General features: G+C 39.5%; 3 protein-coding genes and 1 pseudogene across 5 annotated transcripts; all 4 read left to right on the forward strand.

Annotated features, from left to right (window-relative positions):
- The first annotated feature begins 1,528 nt into the window (after positions 1 to 1,528).
- LOC140801085 (wall-associated receptor kinase 3-like) lies at positions 1,529 to 4,114 on the forward strand (annotated as a pseudogene).
- A 1,588-nt stretch (positions 4,115 to 5,702) lies between these two features.
- LOC140801128 (wall-associated receptor kinase 3-like) lies at positions 5,703 to 8,343 on the forward strand. The gene is made up of 3 exons (XM_073156136.1): positions 5,703 to 6,567; positions 6,699 to 6,869; positions 7,031 to 8,343. The coding sequence occupies exons 1-3, from the start codon at positions 5,709 to 5,711 to the stop codon at positions 8,209 to 8,211; spliced, it is 2,211 nt and encodes a 736-aa protein (XP_073012237.1). The 5' UTR covers positions 5,703 to 5,708; the 3' UTR covers positions 8,212 to 8,343.
- A 2,814-nt stretch (positions 8,344 to 11,157) lies between these two features.
- LOC140801303 (U-box domain-containing protein 3) lies at positions 11,158 to 16,005 on the forward strand. Of its 3 annotated transcripts, none has more exons than XM_073156333.1 (6): positions 11,250 to 11,386; positions 11,509 to 11,738; positions 12,481 to 12,758; positions 13,114 to 13,230; positions 13,367 to 15,211; positions 15,427 to 16,005. In XM_073156333.1, the coding sequence occupies exons 3-6, from the start codon at positions 12,486 to 12,488 to the stop codon at positions 15,490 to 15,492; spliced, it is 2,301 nt and encodes a 766-aa protein (XP_073012434.1). In that variant the 5' UTR covers positions 11,250 to 11,386; positions 11,509 to 11,738; positions 12,481 to 12,485; the 3' UTR covers positions 15,493 to 16,005. The 3 variants fall into 3 exon arrangements, with proteins under 3 accessions (XP_073012433.1, XP_073012434.1, XP_073012432.1); XM_073156331.1 differs by having other exon boundaries at positions 11,509 to 11,587; XM_073156332.1 differs by lacking the exon at positions 11,509 to 11,738 and having other exon boundaries at positions 11,158 to 11,386.
- A 429-nt stretch (positions 16,006 to 16,434) lies between these two features.
- LOC140800717 (cell division cycle 5-like protein) lies at positions 16,435 to 22,468 on the forward strand. The gene is made up of 4 exons (XM_073155518.1): positions 16,435 to 16,903; positions 17,637 to 19,364; positions 20,327 to 20,608; positions 20,965 to 22,468. Exons 1-4 carry the CDS (start codon positions 16,727 to 16,729, stop codon positions 21,979 to 21,981), a joined length of 3,204 nt encoding a protein of 1,067 aa, XP_073011619.1. The 5' UTR covers positions 16,435 to 16,726; the 3' UTR covers positions 21,982 to 22,468.
- Positions 22,469 to 22,886: the final 418 nt, after the last annotated feature.

Consider the following 22,886-nt stretch of genomic DNA (forward strand, 5'->3'; position numbering starts at 1 on the left):
TTTTAAAGGTCTCGATACCTTTTCAATGATATTATTTTTGTTAAAAATCAATTAGTAAAACTAATTATATATTCAGTTTAACTAACTAAATTATTTAATAAAGAATATAAATAGAATTAAAATTATTGAATGTAATAATTATTGAGTAATTTTGGTATTTCAAAAGGTTGAAATGACAAGTGGAGCCGGGCTCTTTTCATGGTAAGGCTCCAAATTTAGAGCTCCACTATTAGAGATCTCCAACCGGGCTCCAAAACTCCAAATGTTGAGCTATTTGGAGCCCCATCATGAAAATGGAGTCGAGCTCCATTTGTTATATCAACTTTTTGAAAATGCCAAAATTACCCAATAAGTGTTATATTCAATAATTTTAATTCCATTTGTATCCTTTGTTAAATAATTTAGTTAGTTAAACTGAGTATATAATTAGTTTTTTTAACAAAAATAATACCATTGGAAAGGTCTCATCAAGACTTTTAAAATGAGTCTAATATTAAATTATTTTTAAGTTAATTTTAATTTTAAATTTTTTATTATTTATAAAAATGAGTCTAATATTAAATTATTTTTGAGTTAATTTTAATTTTAATTTTTTTTTATTTATAAAAATGAGTCTAATCAATCATGTATCCTAAAATATAATTACTCAAAATTATCCCCAATGTAAATATTAAAAATTAAAATATATTAGATATGAAATACATCAAATATAAAATACATTAAAAATAAAATACATCAAATAAAAATTATATTGCACCCATAATTAATTATGATTAAATTGCACCCACAACTTCGTATGTACGAGCCAATTAATAGAACCCACAATTTATTATAGAACCCACATCAACTAGTTGTTGTCGGCGTTGACGGGGACTTAAAAAGTCCTGTTTCTATGCGAGACTTGACTTTTCTTAACACAAAGAAAACTCTCTTCTTTACGTAATGAGTGGGCCCATTTTCGTTAGGTCTATTTGTAAACTAGGACGTTATATTCTACTGATAGCAATTAGATTCACATGCCCTGTTTTCTAAAGAAATTAAAATGATTATTTATGGCTAGTTTCCCCGGTTATAAAATGCTCTATTAATTAAGGTATGAGGTACAAAAGTATAAAACCTCGACTTAAAAAAGCTCTAACCTAAGTATAACTAAAGTACAACCAAAGTCTTGGACCAATCTAATGTCTCATTAGTCTCCCCAAACACATGTCGACTAATAAGAATGAGTCCATTTCAATCCATACATGATAATTCAAAACAGTGTATACATATTAATTTATTAATGGGAGTAGGCGAGGAGTTGCAATCATTAATTTAATGCTGACGTTGATGGATTTCCATAAGCTAAAGATCATGCATGATTTATTGGCAAAAGACTTTGTCTACTACTTTTGCACCAAAAGACTTTGTCCACTACTTTTACACCTTAATTCTTCTATCATCCAAATCAATACTAGTAACCACTTTTCAATCTTATTAATACTACATAGCGGTCTTGAGGTAAATGCAACACCAAATCTATGTCATGATGAGACTTCAAGTATTCATACTCTTGCTCCTTGCCACATCCTCGGCGGCGAACATATCACTGCCGGGCTGCAGGACAAGTGCGGCAACGTTAGCATCCCTTACCCATTCGGCGTCGGCGCCGGCTGTTATCTTGACGCCGGCTTTGAAATCAAATGCGACTACAGCTACCCCACCCCTAAGCCTTTAGTTGATGGCAATATCCAGGTCGTCGAAATACTCCCCGACCATGTTCGCGCTCAGTACTGGTACATATCATACGAATGCTACGATGAAACCGGCTGGACCAATTCCTCCACCGCATGGTTTAATCTAACGCAGCTTCCAGCTTTCCGGTTCTCGGACACGCGCAACAAGTTCACCGCCATCGGCTGTGCCACCCTGGCCTACATCTTCGGTAACAGCGGCCATGTAAATGGATATACGAGCGGGTGCTTGTCGTTCTGCAACACTCCAGGGAGCGCCACCAATGGCTCGTGCTCAGGGATGGGCTGCTGCCAGACCTCCATCCCCAAGGATCTCGTCTACTTCAATGTGTCTTTCGGCGGCTACAACCACAGTGACGTTTTGGAGTTTAGCCCCTGCAGCTACGGATTGTTAGTCGAGCAGGACTGGTATAATTTCACTGCTTCCGATCTCTCAGGCTTGGATTTTTATCATAAGAACAACATCACTGGGTTTCCTGTTGTGCTCGATTGGGCCATTCGCAACATGTCGTGCTCCGAGGCGAAGCTTCAGCCGGGCTACGCATGCCGTAGCGAGAAGAGCGATTGCTATGACTCCACCAACGGTCCGGGTTATCTCTGCAAATGTTGGGGGGGCTACGAGGGAAATCCATATCTCGAACATGGGGATGCACAGGTTTTCAATAATCCCTAATTTGTTATTTTCCTAGCTCCAATGACCAATGGTCATTTCGATTATGTGCTGCTTGCATCATTTATTTATTAACATCTGGTGATGGGTATGTCGACAGATATTGATGAGTGCCGGGATCCAGAACTGTACCCCTGCTTCGGAAATTGTAGCAACAAACCAGGGGGCTACGACTGCAAATGCCCACCAGGCACTCAAGGCAACGCTACGTACGAACGCTGCTCCAAAATTCCAGAAAAGTTCCCCTTAGCAGCCAAGTTGAGCGTAGGTAAGACTCCTTAATTTTATTGTTGCGCATAAGTGTCTTGGCTTCCCAATTTGATCCGAATACTTAATTGATAAAAACTTATACCAACCAAGATAAAAGAGTTTCCTTTCGGTATGCAGGTATTAGCGCCGGTGTTATCATTATGATGTCTCTTTCTTGCTTGTTCATTATAAAGTTGCAAAAGCGAAATTACCTCCGAGAGAAAGATGACTACTTCAACCAAAACGGAGGTCTCATATTATATGAACGACTGAGGGCGAGCCAAGTGGAAACAGTTCGTGTGTTCACAGAGAAAGAACTAGAGAAGGTCACAAACAACTTCGCAAATGAGAGAATCCTCGGCGCTGGAGGCCGTGGCACAGTTTACAAGGGGATCCTCGAGAACAGTAGAGAAGTTGCCATAAAGAGGTCCAAAGAAGTAGACGAAAGTTAGAAAGATGAATTCGTCAACGAAATGATTATTCTTTCTCAGATCAACCACAGGAGCATCGTCAAGCTATTGGGTTGTTGTTTAGAGGTGGAAGTTCCGGTGCTAATCTACGAGTTTGTTCCCAATGGGACACTCTTCGACTTTCTTCATGGCAAGAATCGCACATCGGCAATACCGTTGGATATCCGCCTAGAGATTGCCATTGACTCTGCGAATGCTCTTTCCTATCTGCATTCCTCAACGGAACGCTCTATCATTCATGGTGATGTCAAATCTCTCAACATACTCCTTGACGCTAATTACAAGGCAAAAGTTTCTGACTTCGGAGCATCAACGCTAGTTCCCCTTGATAAAGATCAGTTCGTTATGCTTGTCCAGGGAACTCGAGGCTACTTAGACCCAGAATGTTTAACTACCCAACAGCTAACAGAGAAAAGCGATGTTTATAGCTTCGGTGTCGTTCTCACGGAGCTGATAACCAGAAAGCAAGCAATTTATACTGATGGCTCTAATGAAACCAAATGTCTTGCCTTTATCTTTGTTTCCATGATGGATCAAGGAAGGCTTCGCGATATCTTGGACGATCAGATTGCAGAGGAAGGGGTGATGGAGCTGCTCCAAGAAGTCGCCGAGCTCGCCGTGCGTTGTCTTAGCGTCAAGAGAGAGGAGAGGCCCACCATGAAGGAGGTCGCAGATGGACTACACGTGTTAACAAGGTTCAAGCATCACCCATGGAGCCAGAAGAATCCTGAAGAGACAGAGAGCTTGCTTGGTGAGATGTCAACGCATACGACTGCATCAGATTCTACAGCATACAACAGCATGGTAAACAGATTAGTGCTGAATATAGATGATGGGAAATGATATATGTATTAGATTATATGGGTGATCCTATCTGTGCTATATTGGTTTTCGAAGATGCATATTTCTGTTTTGATTTCTATTGCAGTGTGGTTAATGTAATATTGCTCTATATAACTAACTAATATTTAGTTTATGAATGGAAGATATAATATTCGTCCGACAAGAAGTAATTTTCCAATTTCGATTTCAAAAGGTAAATATAAAGTGACCATCAGTCCTCATCATTTTTCTCACCTCATGAGATATTTTACGGAATCATCCAGGGTTAGATTCAAATATTATTAAACATAGAAACATAAATCAAGTAGGAGCTGATCAACAATTGAGTATATTAAGAGGAACTGGGCTTAGTCACCCCAAGTGGCATAATGCAAATATTTGATTGATCTAACAAGTGGTATTCGGCGTTACATAAATCTGGATCTTGTATAGAGAGGAAATTTATATTTAACAAATAAATATAAGTTCCCTTTATTCAGCTGGGTGACTTTGGAAAAAAAAGATGGATGCAATTTCACTTATTACATCTGATCAGGCTTGTAAATTAATTCATATGATCTATTCTTTTTTTTAATAGGATACATTTTCCATACTATTCATACATAAATTGATAAAGAGTCTTAACGAAAAATCCGCCGTAACTTTACGCTGCTTTAGTTGCACATAATTAAAACAGGTAGTGTAAACTATATATATACCATTTTTTTTTTTAGCATAGCAGGAACAATCACGACGATATTATCATATCACCGGCGTATTAGCAGTACTCCGGAGAAAATTATATGTTATCTCCTTATTATTAGACCTAAATTCGTTATATATATATATATATATATTTTTTTTTTTAATAGTTTTATTTATTATCATTTTATTCTTTTATAATTATATTTAAATTGATATGTATTATAATATATTTATTTATTTTTGTTACTAAGGATAACATTACGAATTCTCGATAGGCGTAATTGAAATTGGTGATGGTTCAAACTTTTGGGAAATATTAGAAGGCTAGAAGCCGAAAGGGGTTGGACCCAAAAATATAATATGACGAAGTCCAAATGCCACGCGATTCCCCCACATGGGTACAATATTGGTGTGCGGACTTGACGGAAGTCAACAAAGTCTACGCATGTGCTCCGGTTTTATTTATTTATTTATTCTTTTTTTTCTTCTGCCCACGGTTTTGCTAGGATCCACAACGGTTTTCTTTTCTTTTCTTTTCTTCTTTTCTTTGGTAGGAACGAGCTACATACTTTCCTCTCGTTTTTCTTTAATAAGTTTTATTAATATTAAAAATAATTATTATACTTTCATCTTAAAATACAAGTGAACCTTAATAGATATTTTTAAAATAAAAACTTAATTTTAATAATAATAAATATAAGAACTATTGTTTATTAGCTATTTGTATACATTTGGTACATAATATATATACATACATGAGCTCTTCTTCGGTGTTATAGGAGTAAATATTTATCAATTAGTTAGATAGTTAAGATTCTTAATGGCATAATAGGAATACGAAAAAAAGAAGTATTACTAGTTCAATAAGTAATTATTTATTTTTAAAATATATTATCTTAATAATTATCAAATACAAGACACATATAACAGTGGTCAAAATTATGCATCCTCGTGGCAAATACCAGGTCCATGCATCTTCGTATTAAATCATGGAGGCTAACATGTAGCATATGCACCAATTAAGGATTAATATCACCAGAAATAATGGGCGAGTTGTGGATGCTGCTTCTCCGGACGCTAATAATAGTCCTCGTCGGCGTAGCAAGAGTAGCCGCAACCACTTCGTGGCCGGTGGCTTTACCAGGATGCGATGATAAGTGCGGCAACGTGAGCATACCTTACCCTTTCGGCATTGGAACCAAGTGTTCCCTCCTGCCTGGCTTTGACATCACCTGCAACTCCAGCTACAACCCCCCGAAGCCTTTCACCGGCAACCTTGAGATCATCGACATATCTTTAAACCCGGCACAAATGCGCATCTACATGTACACAGCTTACAACTGCTTCAACCAGTCTTCTACCGTGAACGCCACTAATAATCCTTGGATCAACTTGTCGTCGGAGTACCGATTCTCGGACACGCGCAACAAGTTCACCGCTCTCGGGTGCGAGACCCTTGCGTACATAAACGGCCAGGGATCCGACGACTTTGCCACCGGGTGTGCGTCTTTCTGCAGCGGCCCGGAGAGCGGAACTAATGGCTCGTGCACCGGGATAGGCTGCTGCCAGACCAGTATACCAAAAGATCTCCACCACTATTATGTCACTTGGGGGTTCAATAATAACACACGGTGGGACTCTGTCCCGTGTAGCTATGCCATGTTGGTCGATGCAGAGTCGTACAACTTTAGCACAACTGATCTCTCCGGCTTCGAATTTTACAAAAGGAATGAGACGGTGCCACTGGTGCTGGATTGGGCATTTCGAAACGACACATGTCAGGAAGCGAAGGGTACCCCGGATTATGTCTGCCGCAGCAACAACAGCGACTGCTATAGCTCGATCAATGGCCCTGGGTATCTATGTAGCTGTTTGCAGGGCTACGAGGGCAATCCTTATCTTGAACATGGCTGCATAGGTTTTATTCTCTCTCTCTCTCTCTCTCTCTCTCTCTCTCTCTCTCTCTCTCTCTCTCTCTCTCTCTCTCTCTCTCTCTCTCTCTCTCTCTCTCTGTGTTTGAATCATTTTCTAACCGTGTGATGTTGACAGATATAAATGAGTGCGATGATCCAAAACTTTATCCTTGCCATGGGATTTGCACAAACAAACAAGGGAGTTATGACTGCACATGTCCACCGGGCACTAAAGGCAATGCCACAATATCCGGAAGCTGCACCAAAGTTGCAGACAAGTTCCCCTTGGCAGCAAAAATAACTGTAGGTCAGTCTTTTTTACAACTAATAGTACCTTAATTGGCTCCCAAGTGATCGAGTAGAAAGCCATTAACAGAGGAACTACAATAAATGCCTTTTTTTTTGCGTGTAAAGCTAGGTGGCCAGTAATTGGTAAATTTATCATGCTTTGCCTTGGTGTACATGCAGGTATTAGCGCCGGGATAGTCGTTCTGCTGGCTCTTTTGTCTTTACTACTAGTAAAATTACAAAAGAGGAAGTACCTCAGAGAGAAAGCAGAGTACGTCAGGCAAAACGGAGGTCTCATCTTATATGAAAAAATGAGGTCGACGAAAGTCGATACAGTTCGAGTGTTCACGGAGGACGAATTACAGATGGTGACAAACAACTTCGATGAAAAGAGGATCCTCGGCACGGGAGGCCGCGGCAATGTTTACAAAGGGAAGTTGGAGGACGGCAGAGAAGTTGCCATTAAGAAGTCCAAAGGAGTCGACGAAAATCAAGAGGAAGAGTTCGCCAACGAAATAATCATTCTTTCTCAGATCAATCATAGGAGCGTGGTTAGGCTATTGGGATGCTGCTTGGAGGTGCCTGTTCCAATGCTAGTCTATGAGTTCGTCCCCAACGGGACACTTTTCGATTTCCTTCACAGAAACATATCAGCGATACCGTTGGATATCCGCCTAGAGATTGCTGTCGACTCTGCAGATGCTCTTGCCTATCTGCATTCCTCAACTGCTCACTCTATTATTCATGGCGATGTTAAGTCTCTCAACATACTCCTAGGCGCCAATTACAAGGCCAAAGTGTCCGACCTCGGAGCATCAACCCTAGTTCCCCTCGACAAAGAGCAGTTAGTTGAGCTTGTCCAAGGGACTATCGGCTACTTAGATCCGGAATGCATCAGCACGCGGCAGCTGACGGAGAAGAGCGATGTCTATAGCTTTGGTGTTGTGCTCTTGGAGCTAATCACCAGGAAGCCGGCAATTTATACTGATGCCTCTAATGAAACCAGAAATCTTGCTTCGAGCTTTGTTTCAGTGATGAACCAAAACAAGCTTCGCGATATCTTGGATGATCAGATTGTTGTAGACGGAGGGGTGATGGAGCTGCTCCAAGATGTCGCAGAGCTCGCTCTGCGTTGTGTAAGCTTGAAGAGAGAAGAGAGGCCCACCATGAAGGAAGTCGCAGAGGGCCTACAAATATTGGCAAGGTTCAAGCACCATCCATGGCCCCAAAAGAAACTTGATCAAGAGACAGAGAGCTTGCTTGGTCACGAGATTTCAGCATATGCTACTACTTCAACAGATACGACCGCGTACAACAGCGTAGGGAATAGATTGGCGTTGGATATAGATGGTGGAAGATAGATCATATGATCCCATTGTTGATCCTCTTAATTTGTGCTATTTTGGGTTTTTAAGATGCATATTAATTTCTTTTGAGTGAAAATGTTGTACTTGATTTGTAAATAATAATATGGTATATCCTCAATTAATTGCCATTTGGATTGAAAAGTCCAAATAAAGTGATCACGAGTCACCTTATATCATTCTGATGCTTCAATTCATTGCTATAATTAATTTAGAGCAATGTATAGTATACGCTAAACTACAATTTCCGAGACGACGGCAAATTCATCCAACTTGTGAATTTTGTTTTCCTTATATCTCTTGGAACGTACATTGATATAAAAGGGGAAGGTATCTTATTCAAGAGCTCAGTTCACTCGTGAGAGCTCATTCATTTTATTGTTCCCTTATCCTCTATGAATCTCTGGAATAACAACTGTGCCATTTTTCCATGGAAAAGGATTCTTCTCGGGTGGTGATCGCTCGAAGAAATGCAGAAATTTACAACCCAAGGGGGGCAAGTTTTTGGGAGAAACTCGGATTTCTCGAGACAACAAAAAGGTTCCTCCAGAGGGAGAAGGCAGACATTACCCAGAGCGAGATTACTCAGAAAACATTGAAGAAATGGAACTAATGTCATCCAAAAATGGGCTTCCATTTCCTTTGACAAGCAATCCAGGTGTCAGGCTACAGAAGCTCTGGGGCAAAGATGATGATCATACTTCTGATACTGAGAAAATTATAGAACCATCTTCTGTGAGAAGCCTTCATTTACAGTCTTTGAAACTCTCGGAATTAAGAGAGAACTTGCAAAGTCTGAATTATTGAGAGGGAATGCTGCTTGATCACCACATAACACATTCAATTTTGTCTTGGATTAAGCTCTCTTTCATTATTTGCTTTAGCCATAAATGTTCCTGAATCTGTTTTTATTTATTTATTCCTGTACTAACTGGCTTCATGATATGTAAATCAAGAAATTGCGGTTAAATTTTTTTTCTTTCCTTGGCATGCAAAATTTTGATGTACTATTGTTCTGTTCTTGAAGTGCTCTAATGTTGGATCATTCGTAAATTATAATTGCTAAAGGATTATAGTCGTGGAGAAAACCTCCTATGTAATCCATTATCAGAAGCTATCTAACAACTACAGACAGATGCTTGCTTGATGGTTACAATCCATGACTGACCTTTTGCATTTTGATCGGATGACTCTTATATCATATTTCACAATATATCAGCATAAACTAATAAAAATTTCTACTTGATCTGAAATACTTAACATATTTCATATTGCTAAGTATCACTGCTTGCAGTAAATTTCAACTTGGGAAGATTACTTTAGTAATGGTAAAATATGATATTGATAAAGTTACATAATTTCCCGTATCGATGACCCCATTTCTTGGGAATTGGGCATGATCACCAAAGGCAGCTTGTTCATAAAATCCAACGCAGGCAAAGCTATACATTTAAGCAACAAACAAAACCACACCGACGCCACGACGACCCCTCCACGTTAGAAGGATACGACACGGGTGGGAAGCGGCATCTAATAGGAAACAAAAATGCTCTAATTAACGGAAGAATCTGATATATTGGAAGTGGGAAAAGGTTGGCTCAGCAAAGAACATCCACCATTTCCTTTCCATGGAGTTTGGGGGAAGAAGTCAGGGGAAGTCTCTTTGAAATGACACCACCTTCAAATTAATGCCAACGTATTTTGCATTATCAGATCAATAGGAGTTGGGTGATGATATTATTTGGTCCCCATATTATTTTTAATGCCTTGCAAAGTGGTGCTCGACATGATTTTGAAGCTCAACTCCAACTGCCGACAGAGAAAAGTGTGATGCCTGGCATATTTCTGCTTCCATTTGAGTTCACTTTTCCTACATAGCAACCAATCGAGGCATAGCTACATGATTCAGAGACAGTTGTTGGAGATCTGAACCCATGGTCAACTCAACTAACTAAGACCCACAAGCTCAATACTAATTCCATACAACTTTGCCTTTAAGCAACAACCAGCTCAGTTGCTGTCATATTCTTCTAATAACAATCGGAAGAGTCCATTTGGCTTATAATTTGAAAATGGTTGGCCATCGAGCTGCAAGATATATCTTCGGTGCATGACTGCTGTCCTTAGCGATATAATTCCCTTGGAAGAGGGTTGCCACCTGCACCACAATATGCAAAAATGTAAGCTGTCATTGGGCCACCTCCCAACAACCCAAAGAGGTTGCCTTTTAATCATCTTGGGATGGCCGGATGGGGAGGGAGGAGTGTGATGCTCACGGGGTAAGAATCTATTACATTTATAGATAGGACTTGGATGATTCATCCTGGATATGCACTGCTGCAGAAAATTTGACAAGGGGAAGTTGAAGCATGAGGTCCCATTAGAATTTAAAAGCAATAGAACAAAGACATGGGTATCATACACGCATACTGTTAGAACCATATTGAGAACATGGGGTTGGTAGTCATAGGACATTTAAGTAGGTAGCTCTATCTAATATGTATAGTAGTTTATCACAAGTTTCCTTTTTTTTTTAAAAAAAAATTCAGTTGAAGGATAAGGCAGCTCCAGTAATACAAAGATGTGTTCTAAATGAGGCATTAATAAGGACAGTTGTGAGTGATTAATGAACATACCCACATGTTTTTCACAGTTAATTATTGTATTCACAGCCTATTTGACACTGTCATTATCATGTAAGAAGATGATGCTTTTCCATCTGGGGTGTGATTTGTGTGTGCTCTGCAGGGAAAGGGATTGCTAAATTACCTCACTATTCGATCAATATTCTCAAATATCTATCTCATCTATTTTTTTTCTTTCTTTTCCTTTTGTTCCTTTTACCTGGATAGTTTAACTTTCTTTTCACTACAAGCTCAATGATGCCATAGTTTTAGAAAAGAGCAGGCAATATAATAAACAGATGTGGGTCCTTGCCACCTTGTTCCCTTCTTCTGCATCTCTCTCTCTCTCTCTCTCTCTCTCTCTCTCTCTCTCTCTCTCTCTCTCTCTCTCTTTCTCCTTGAGGCACAGAAAAGCTTAGGGTTTTCAGGAGGGGTTTAGGAAAGGCCAGTATTGATGTAGAAGAATCCAGCAACTGGCCAGGTATTGGGAAAGAAGGGACTTTGATCTCTTCAAGCATCCATTGGTGTTTGCTTCGATATGGAGAGAGGTAAGACTGTCTTGTTATCTTCCTTTTCGGTCAATGCGATCCATTATTCCACTCATGGATTTCAACAGCTGATGGGTTTTGAGGGTTTTTGGATCTTTAATGTACTTTTGGCCGATGTGCAGGAGTTGGATTTTCTCCTGTCTTTTCATGTCCTGCTAAAGATGCGATTTTTAAGTCGTCTTCGTGTAGTTAGAATCATGGGTATGAGATCGACTGCTGTAATTTGACCAAAAAGCCTGATTTCTTGATCTTGTTGGCTCTGCTTGAGAATCTGAGAATCGAACTAATTATTCCAATGAGCCTTGGCCGGAATGTTGGTATTCCTGATGGCAATTTTCCATTTGCTTTGGTGGTAAATTGATGCTATTGTTGCTATGTTACTTTGCTTGGATACTGAGTTCTACTATTCGCCTTTTTGTTATTTTCGTTTTTAATGTGACACCAGAGAAATGTAGATCTGAGTTATTGCTTTTGATGTATGAACCATGTGAGAACTAATCACAGATCCAAGATTGTCTTCTCTATTCCATTGGTAATGTGCAATTCCCCTCGAGGGACTTCTCATTTTCGTATCTTTCTTTGAGAGCACTAAAAAAATTAGCAGATATTATAAAGAAGCTAATCGGTTTGCAGATTGGGCTTCCACGAGTAGCAAAATATACTATTTATAACTTCTGTCCTCTTTATGCGTTTAGTCCTAACTCTTTTGGTTTGCCTGTAAAAGTCCTTTCCCTCTATATAACTCCATTTATTGCAAGGTTCTTGGTCAAATGAAGTGATATCATGCCTTTATAAGTCAGCATAATCAAATTTCAACATCTTCTTCTCAAGGCATCTTTTTTACTTGAATGAACTTATGGCTTTATGCTGGTAGACTATGTGATCTCCTTTAGAGATATCTAACCTATTCAATTAGTTCTGGCCCATTTGTCCACTATGGTTGCCCCTAACTTGGGTTTCATTATGAGGGTAAATAGGATATAGTTGCTTCGTAACTATCTGTCTTTTATCGCTAAACTTGTTGTTTACTATGTCATCATATCTGAGTTTCATCACGATGATCTGGTGTCCTCCTTTTGTTTTGTTTTGTTAAGGGATTATGGACAGAAAGCTTATTGGAGGCCTGATTAACAGTATTTCTCGACTTATTCATCTAGTTGCTTGCCAGACAAATAAAGCTACAGTTCTGAAAAACTTCAGAAATATTGTTGGAATACTGAAGCTCTTCAAGCCAATACTTGATGAAGCCTTTGGTTCTCCAATTCCTTCAGACAGACAACTTGTTAAGGCATTTGAGGAGCTTGATACAGCCGTTAATGAGGCCAGAGAATTTATGGAGAAATGGCCACAGAGGATGAGCAAAATGTACAGCGTGAGTGCTATCTTTCTATGTAATTTCTTTCTTCTAAACAATGTGAACCTATCCGTCAAAGAAGAAATTGTTCTTTGGTCTTATGCTAAACCTTTTTATTGTATTGTTTCTTAACATATAATTTAACGGTAACAATTTATGTACTTCTGCATTTTGCAAGAAAAGTTCTTGTTTGTTTGGCGTAAAGTTATTAGTCATTGGAACCAAGTTGCTCAGCAGTCTCCTGTTTGCGTAGTTTCTTGGTGCAATCTCAAATGCAGATGTTTCAGGATGTCTCACACAAATATTCCTAGATCATATGGATGTCATGGTATGTGTTGATATGTAGCTTATCTTCATTCATATTTGCTTTCAGGTTCTACAAAGTGACCCAATGGTGCTGAAAGTACAGAAGTCATCAATGAATATATGCCAAATTTTGAGTAAATTGCTACCACCATCTTCATTTACTTCACTTTTGGCTAGCGTCCAGGTAATTGATAAAGTGAACAAGGAGTAGTTGTTCTGTTGAAGACTTACTAGTTCTTAATTCATTCCTCCCCATTTACTTATGCTGTTCTTAAGCTAGTTCAGTGATTGAAGGCTAACATTTGTAATTGCTTTTCTAGCTGTGCATGCAGGAACTTCAATGTTCGGAGCAGGATCCGACATCGGTACTCATTGAGAATGCCCTGAAAGATTTAAGGGAAAATGTCATCCCTAGCCTAGAAGATATCATAAAGATTGTTGACACTCTTGGTTTGGCATCAAACTTGGAAATCTTGATGGAAAGTATAGCTCTGGAAAAAGAAAGGTTAAAGCTTGGACTTAAAGAGAAGACTGAAGATGCAAATCTCGTGGGTCAGATAATTGCTCTTATCACTCACATTCGTTATTGCGTTGCAAAACTGGAGCAGTTTGGTTTCATAAACGGGATCCCAATTCCTTCACATTTCCGATGTCCTCTTTCTTTGCAAATTATGCTGGATCCTGTAATTCTTGCCTCAGGGCAAACATATGAAAGATCTTTCATACAGAAGTGGCTAGACAATGGGTTAAGAATTTGTCCCTCGACTCGTCAGACTCTTGTTCATACAGATCTCATACTAAATTATACAGTCAAGGCATTGATCACAAATTGGTGTGAAGAAAACAACATAAAGCCATGCAGCTATGTTCAACTTGACCGGATGACTAATCCTTTCTTAACCAATCTCTTGGAAGACATCAGGCCTCGGAACAGTTTTCAAGGTTCACTGCATAGAGATTCGGCCTCCAGATCTTCTGTTGAGTGTCTTAATCTTGCAGAGCGACAAGGGCATGAGGTTTCATCTGGATGCAGTGGAGAGGAGCCTTGCCATGTAAGCCAAGACGAGATAATACCAGATAGGAATAACATGCAGTGCAGTAATTCGTTTGATCAAAAGAGTTTCCATAGTCGAAGTGAATCCATCACAAGTGTCATTTCTAGTGAAATATCGTGCAAGTTTGATGAGAAAGTTACTTTACTTGGGGAAGTCTCATATCATTCATTTTCTCCTCTCAATAAAGACCTGAGGTTTTCACCATCTTTTTCTCCAAACCAGTTTTCCAGCATTAATACAGGGCATGATAATAACATCAGGAATCAATCTTCACTACCCACTTCAGGATTAGATGATCTTGCCACCTCTTCCCATGTTCAGAACTTAGTCCAGGACCTAAAGAGTCAAACTCCTGAAACACAAACAGCGGCTGCAATGGAGTTGAGGCATCTTGCGAAGCACAATATGGAAAACCGCGTTGTGATTGCAAGATTAGGAGCTATCCCTCCATTGATCTCATTACTTCATTCCGAGGTAAAAATGGTTCAGGAAAATGCTGTTACTGCTCTATTGAACTTGTCCATCAATGAGAGTAATAAAATCCTTATAGCAGAAGCAGGAGCTGTAGAACCACTTATTCATGTCCTGGAATGTGGTAGCACAGAGGGTAAAGAGAACTCAGCAGCGACTTTGTTCAGCCTCTCTGTCTTGGAAGAGTATAAAGCTAGAATTGGACGTTCTGGTGCAGTTAAGGCATTAGTCAATCTATTAGGATCTGGAAGCCTTAGAGGAAAAAAGGATGCTGCCACTGCCCTATTCAATCTGTCGATCTTTCATGAGAACAAGGTGCGGATAGTCCGAGCTGGTGCAGTTAAGCACCTTGTTGAGCTGATGGACCAAAGCACAGGCATGGTTGATAAATCTGTGGCCCTCTTGGCGAATCTGTCAACAATACCTGAAGGTCGAATAGCTATCACCCAGGAAGGTGGCATTCCCTTGCTTGTTGAGATTGTTGAGACGGGTTCTCAGAGGGGAAAAGAGAACGCAGCATCAGCTTTGCTGCAATTGTGTCTTCATAGCAACAAGTTCTGTAGCTTTGTCCTGCAAGAAGGAGCCGTGCCACCTCTCATTGCCTTGTCACAATTTGGAACACCGAGAGCAAAGGAAAAGGTATGTGATAATTTCTTTTTTGCATATATATATGTCATGCAGTTTAATGTTTTTGTTATGGTAAAGCTCCCTCAGAGCATCATATTCCATTCAGTAATCAAGTACAAACATCTCCACTGTCTCTGAATCTCCTATACTTAAGTTACGTACATGATCCTTTGATTGGTCATGGAGAAGATAAAACCCGATGCTTAGGCACTCCTATACTCGTGCAGGCACAACAAATTCTCAGTCATTTCCGAAGTCAGCGTGAGGGGATAGTGCGCAAGGCAAAGCCATGATATCTTTTATGTATTACGTAATACACTAATGAATATGGATGAATTCAGAAAGTTTAGCGGCGATCTGTTCTAGTGCAAGATAATTATGAGGCTAAGTGCGGAACTCATGAAGTTGGTATACTTTGCTGATGACCAGAGAGACTTGCAAGTTAACTATTCTCTGTGGCAAGATGGAGCTCAGGTACAAGCATGAGAGAAGCTCAATTTGAACAGAATGTTATGTCTTGAGACACACAACAAATGTATTTTCTCAGTTACGGTGATGTGAATATGTACATGTCAGTGTGATAAAGTTTGCCGTCATAGTTCTTTTTTCCTTTTGGGATCTTTTTTTTTCCCTGCTCTTTGGTGGGATTCGGCTCTTGCCCTTAGTTTGAGTGGTTTTGAGTTGTTTCAAAATGATATTATATATGTTTTGCAGATGAGGAAGAGGTGGATGTAGATATCCAGCAGACTTAGCTTGGTATTTAAATTAATGCTCCAATGAAGTATGATATATATTTTAAAAAACAAGTGTGATATTTATAGCAGACTAGACTAGCAGCACCTACTGTAATGTGGATATATGCACTTCAAGAAGCTTCCTTTAAGATACTTTCTACTATTTTGAGATATGTTTTAATTGCAGCGATCATTATGCTGAAAATATAATCCACTTCTTTTCAAGAATATAATGCCAAATTATAGAGGAAAATTGAACTCTATAAAAAAAATGCTTAGGCAAATACAAAGATTTGACCATGATATATATATAAAGAATATGAAATGAAAACCTTTTTATCACATGGATAATTTAATAAAAAAAGAAAATATTATTTTTGTTTCCGGTCCGGTTTGTAGGACAAACCGGTTCGTTGCGATTAACCGGTTTAAAATTTTGAACCGGAAAAAATCTGTATCGTTGTCTCCGGTTTAAGTCGGCTCGCCCGGTTAAAAAACAACGTCCTCCTCAACCCCGAAAGCGATTCACCTCATCTAAAAAAGAAATCTCTCTCGCCTCCTGGATAGTCTCAGAGAGAAAGAGAGAGGGCTTGCGATCTAAACCCTAAGGCCCATTTCTAGATCTTTATGCGACTTCTATCGAATCCCACCGGGAAACCCTAGAGGAAGAAGAGGAGTTCCGATCTCAGCCGCCGATTCGGAGCCCTAATCGGAGTTCGAAGAGCCCTAGGTATCACCCGCGAGCTTAGAGAAGGAAGAAGTAGAAGGGAGGGAAGAAGAAAAGGCGGGCAAGATGAGGATTATGATAAAGGGAGGTGTGTGGAAGAACACGGAGGATGAGATCCTCAAGGCGGCGGTGATGAAGTATGGCAAGAATCAGTGGGCTCGGATCTCTTCGCTACTAGTTCGTAAGTCCGCCAAACAATGCAAGGCTCGTTGGTACGAGTGGCTCGATCCTTCCATCAAGAAGGTACTCATCCCAATCTTCTTCTGGCATTTGGCTGTTTTTATTTATTGTTTCTTTTACTCCTTAAAACTCTGAGAATATCTTTTGGGGGGTTAGTTATAGTGGAGCGGAATCATGAAGATGTTACTCCTTAAAACTCTGATAAAATCATTGTCGTCTGTGATTATATGTTTGGGTTTATAGTATTTATAAGATGCAACTGGTTCTTATTTGCTAATAATATTTAACGATTCGTGGGTTTTACAGTCTTGCCTGTTCACGAGTGATGAATTTGTGGCTTTCATGATTGAAACACCAATGAATATGGTTCTCTCAATAGAAATTAGAAATGATTTTGTTTATACAGAATGTTTGCTTTGTGGCAGTACAAATTAGTCCTTCTCTGCTTTCAGAAGTTAAAATAAGGCGTAGCTTTTTTCCGATTGAGAACTTATGAGTAGTCTTTATTTTTTAGTACTTTAAATGATTTGTCCCAATATTTTACATTGTTTTAAATTTGTATATGTCTCATTTGAACTGTTCTTTATTGCGGAAGAAAGATATGGGATCCCATTGTGATGAATGGTTCCCTACGTTTTATTCCTCAATGTTATACTGCCATTAAATATTCTGATTTTAAGATCATAGTTATTTTCTCTTGTAATCCTTTATGTTTGGGTCAGTGCAAAGTTCACTGTTTGTGGTCTAACTTCATTGTTTTAACTGATTAAAGTTATTCTGATCTGGTCTTTTTCAGACCGAGTGGACCAGGGAAGAAGATGAAAAGTTACTGCATCTTGCTAAACTTATGCCTACACAGTGGAGAACAATTGCACCAATTGTAGGCCGAACACCTTCTCAGTGCCTTGAACGCTACGAGAAACTACTTGATGCCGCTTGTGCGAAAGATGAGAATTATGAGCCTAGTGACGACCCGAGGAAGTTGCGCCCGGGAGAGATTGACCCGAACCCTGAGTCCAAGCCTGCACGTCCTGATCCTGTCGATATGGATGAAGATGAAAAGGAAATGCTCTCAGAAGCAAGAGCTCGATTAGCTAACACTAGGGGAAAGAAGGCCAAACGCAAAGCAAGAGAGAAGCAGCTTGAAGAGGCAAGGCGGCTTGCATCTTTGCAAAAGAGAAGAGAATTGAAGGCTGCCGGTATAAACACAAGGCACCGGAAGAGGAAAAGAAGAGGAATTGATTATAATGCAGAAATACCATTTGAAAAGAGACCGCCTCCAGGATTCTACGACGTGACAGGTGAGGATCGACCCACAGAACAGCCGAAGTTCCCCACCACTATTGAGGAACTAGAAGGAAAAAGGAGGGTTGATGTAGAAGCCCAACTAAGGAAGCAAGACATTGGTAGGAATAAAATTGCACAACGACAGGATGCTCCTTCTGCGATATTGCAAGCAAACAAGCTTAATGACCCAGAGGCAGTGAGGAAGAGGTCAAAATTAATGCTTCCAGCGCCCCAGATTTCAGATCATGAGTTGGAGAAGATAGCAAAGATGGGTTATGCAAGTGATCTTGTTCTGTCCGCAGAGGAACTTGCTGAAGGAAGTGGTGCCACACGGACTCTTCTTGCTAACTATTCTCAGACACCAAGACTAGGCATGACACCTTTGCGCACCCCACAGAGAACTCCGTCTGGCAAAGGTGATGCTATTATGATGGAGGCCGAGAACCTTGCACGTCTGAGAGAGTCACAGACCCCTCTTCTAGGAGGGGAAAACCCTGATCTTCATCCATCAGATTTCTCAGGTGTTACCCCAAGGAAAAGGGAGATACAAACTCCCAATCCGATGGCAACTCCTATGGCAAGTCCTGGACCTATGGGTCTCACCCCTAGGATTGGGATGACTCCCTCAGTAGATGGGCCTTCTTTTGGTGCAACCCCCAGAGCTACTCCATTTCGTGATGAGCTTCACATAAATGAGGAGATGGATATGCAGGATAATGCCAAGCTTGAACTTCGCAGACAGGCTGAACTGAGAAGGAACTTGCATTCTGGATTAACAAAACTCCCACAGCCTAAAAACGATTATCAAATAGTTATACACCCAATTCCTGAAGAGCACGAAGAAGCTGAGGAGAAGATTGAAGAAGATATGTCAGACTTGATAGCAAGGGAGAGGGCTGAGGAACAAGCAAGGCAGGAAGCCTTGCTTAGAAAGAGATCCAAAGTGCTGCAGAGAGACCTTCCTAGACCTCCTGCTGCTTCTATAGAGCTTATAAGGAATTCCCTCATCAAGGGTGGTGAAGGAAGAAGTTCTTTTGTCCCCCCTACCTTGTTTGAGCAGGCTGATGAAATGATAAACAAGGAGTTTCTTACACTGCTGGAGCATGATAATGCCAAATACCCGCTTGATGAGAAAACAGAGAAGGAGAAAAAGAAAGGAATCAAGCGTATGGAAAATGGGAAATCTTTTGTTTCTGTACCTGAAATTGAAGATTTTGAGGAGGATGAACTGAAAGAGGTATGCTGTCTTGTTTCTTTCTTTCTTTTACTCTTTCACATGTTACTGCAGAATCTCATTGGCTCTTTCAGATTTTTTTTTGTTTTGTTTTGTTTTTAAGATATGATTAAGTTCTATGCTTCATATCTATTTTCTAGTTTACTATAACAGTATCTGGAATCGGTTACAAGACATAGTCAATGGAAGTATTTTTCTTTCATTTGTACTGTAAGATAGTTGCGAAATGCCCCAACTGTAGGTTTCTCAATCATTGAGTTGTTAGGATCATATATCCTGTGTTCTTATCTGATGGCTTTCATTATGGACAATCAAAGTTTGTTGAGTTCATGGATCTTGAATATTTTTTCCTCTCTAATTGTCATTCATGGGGTGAACTATCACTTGTTCTTTATCGTTCCAAATTGTTAGTTCTTTTAGCCTCCTATTGCTATATGGCCAAATACTCAAAATGGGCAGTCTGTGGCTTTACGCCTCTAGGGAATCACTGCATGTTGGCAAGGATACAACAGAAACTGTCGATAATCTCTCATGAATTTCCTTAGGCTCTCCTTCCATCGATTTCCTTTACTGTTGTCTAAAGTCATGCAGTAATATCACTTGGACTGACTATTCATTTTTTTTTTCCATGGTCTGTTGTATTAACCTACTAGAACAGTTGATCAACTAGCAATAAAATTATGTTTGGAACATTTAAGCTGAACATAGTGTAACACATTTGTTTTGAGAAGTATTCTTTAATATCTCTGGACTACTCTCAAAAAAGACTGGCAATTGAGAGGTATGTAGTAGACACATTAATGATCCATTTTTCATGCAAATATTTGGCAGTCTTGTCATTGTAGGAAATTATTAATGTATGTTGACTTTTCTCTTGGCAGGTTTATGGCTAGCCTTCATGCAAATATTTGGCAGTCTTGTCATTGTGGGAAATAATTAATGTATGCTCACTTTTCTTTTGGCAGGCTGATTCTATGATTAAGGAAGAGATTCAGTTCCTTCGTGTGGCGATGGGTCATGAACAAGAATCTCTTGAAGATTTTGTGAAAGCGCGCGATGCATGCCAGGATGACCTCATGTTTTTCCCAACTAATAATAGTTATGGTCTTGCTAGTGTTGCTGTAAATACTGATAAACTTGTGGCTCTACAAAATGAATTTGAGAATGTGAGGAAGAGAATGGATGATGAAGCAAAGAAGGCTACACGACTTGAACAGAAGATCAAAGTCCTCACACACGGATATCAAGTATGTCGATGATCATGATTACGGGTTGTTTATATGTTATACACACACACATATATGTATAGTCTTTGTCCTACATGTTTTACATACATCTTTTGGCCTAGATATTGCCATATTGGTTATGGAGCCTCACCCAAGATATGTTGGTCGATATATACTGATTTATTCATATTTGGTAATAGAAGGTTTTGCTGATTAGCTTTCTCTTGTAATACAACTGTTTTGGTTACTGCTAGAGTGCTAGTTATTTTCCTTCCTCTCTTGCAGGTCATTTCTGGCTTACTTTTTCTATATTTCTTTTCATCTCATTCTACAAGTGAAATTAACATAATATGATCATTTTAAATTTGAATGAGCAGACAAGGGCTGGAAAATTATGGTCACAGATTGAGGCCACATTTAAGCAAATGGACACTGCTGCAACAGAACTTGAATGCTTTCAGCTTCTACAAAAGCAGGAAATATTGGCTGCTGCATATAGAGTCAATAATTTGGTTGAAGAAGTCGATAAACAAAAAGCTTTAGAAAAAAGTCTCCAGCACCGCTATGGAGATCTTCTGGCTGATTATGAGAGAATCCACATGCTGCTGGAGGAGCACAAAAGACAATTGAAAATACAGGAAGAAATTGCAGCGAAAAATCGTGCTAGTGAGGAAGAAATTGCTGCTAAAAATCATGCTATTGAGGAAGAAATAGCAGCTAAGAGTTCTATGGAGGAAGAAGTCACAGCAAAAAATCTTGCCAATGATGGGCAAATAACTGCTGAAAGCAATAATTTGGATGGACAATCAGCAGTTATGAAACAGCACTTTGACGAAATCAGTACTTGTGATACAGAATGTATTCAGCCAGTACTAATTGAAAATGAAGATGCTGTTCAAGCTCAAATTACTCATACGACTGATATGATTCCAGAGGGTATCAATGATCTTAAGGAGCATATTCCTCCTGCCTTTGACTCTCAGGCACATGGATCAAAAGTTGCAGCTGGGTTTGTGGATAACCCACATGGTGATGTTTTATTATTGGACGTTCCACCTGAAGGTTCCCTGCAACCAGTAGACGGATCTGACTCGAGTGTTCTTATTGCTGGTGCTTCAAACAACCAGAAAGCTGATCCACATTTAGTGGGTTTAGACAGCAATGTAGCTTCTGACATTCAAATGATGGATGCTGAGACGCATAAGCAGTCAGATGTGCCTAAGGAAACAGGTTATCCTGTCAAATCTGGAAATTCTGATGCCAGGACAGATGAGCAGGGAGTGGATGATTCAAGTGTCGCTTCCAGCTTAACTGAAGAAAGTAAGGGAGAAAACTATGGCAACTCTGCTGATGCTTCTTTACCAGTTGCTGATCAGAATGGCCTAAATGGTTAAGAGCTTCTTCCTGATATGAATGACGGCAGTCACTAGCAAGATTGGTGCTCTTTAGCCCAAATCCTCAGAAGATGTGGTGGCTAACATAGTCAAAAAGGTTGAAGTTACTTGGTACACTTCATCCTGGTGGATTTGGCACAAATTAATGAGATCAGTTTTCTGCTGCCGGCACCAAATGTAGATTCCTAGACACTGGCACGGAGACCTTTCTGCTCTTTCCGCTTCTTATATGCATGTTAGTCACACCAGAGATGGTCCATTCTCCTGTGATTTGTAACTGGCAGATCAGATGTTGTAATACGGCAAGTAGCTTATTTTCAAGTCTGCCTTTTGTCGGAACTTTTATGATTAACTTCTTATTTGTGAGAAAGTGACAATTATGTTTGCAGTTACTAATCAGGATTTCTTTCTGGATCTGTCATTCCACTTGTAATTGTGTGTTGACTCTTTCTGAGAAGTAAGAAAAGATGCTAGGTTTACATGAGTAGTTCGAATTGTAGGTGGTAAATAGATGCTCTGGTCACAATGCTTTTCATTGTTGTCAAATTAAAGAAATTATTTAAGTGATTCTGGAAGTTGTTTTCTGCTTGGCAAAATGCTGATATTTGCTTGCCAACAATTAGTACCGAGGGTTTTACCCTCCTTGTGCAAGTTTACTGAAAATAGCGCTGTATTTGCTGCTGTATCTTCTTCATCAATGTGTGGTAGCCGCTTAGGGGCTGTTTGGATGTCTGAATCGGATTGAATGCACCGAATTTTAATACGTCCTTGACTTTTCTATTGAAATGATAAATGGATGTGATATTACCATGTTTTCCAGACGGCTTTCTTTTGAAAATTCTTGTGAACCTTCTTTCTTATCCATATTGGTAGCAGCACACAGCACATTAATGGATATAGTTTTA

This window comes from Typha latifolia, chromosome 14 (assembly GCF_019914945.1).
Source record: "Typha latifolia isolate L0001 chromosome 14, TyphaL0001v2, whole genome shotgun sequence".
In the NCBI taxonomy this organism is placed as follows: domain Eukaryota; kingdom Viridiplantae; phylum Streptophyta; class Magnoliopsida; order Poales; family Typhaceae; genus Typha; species Typha latifolia.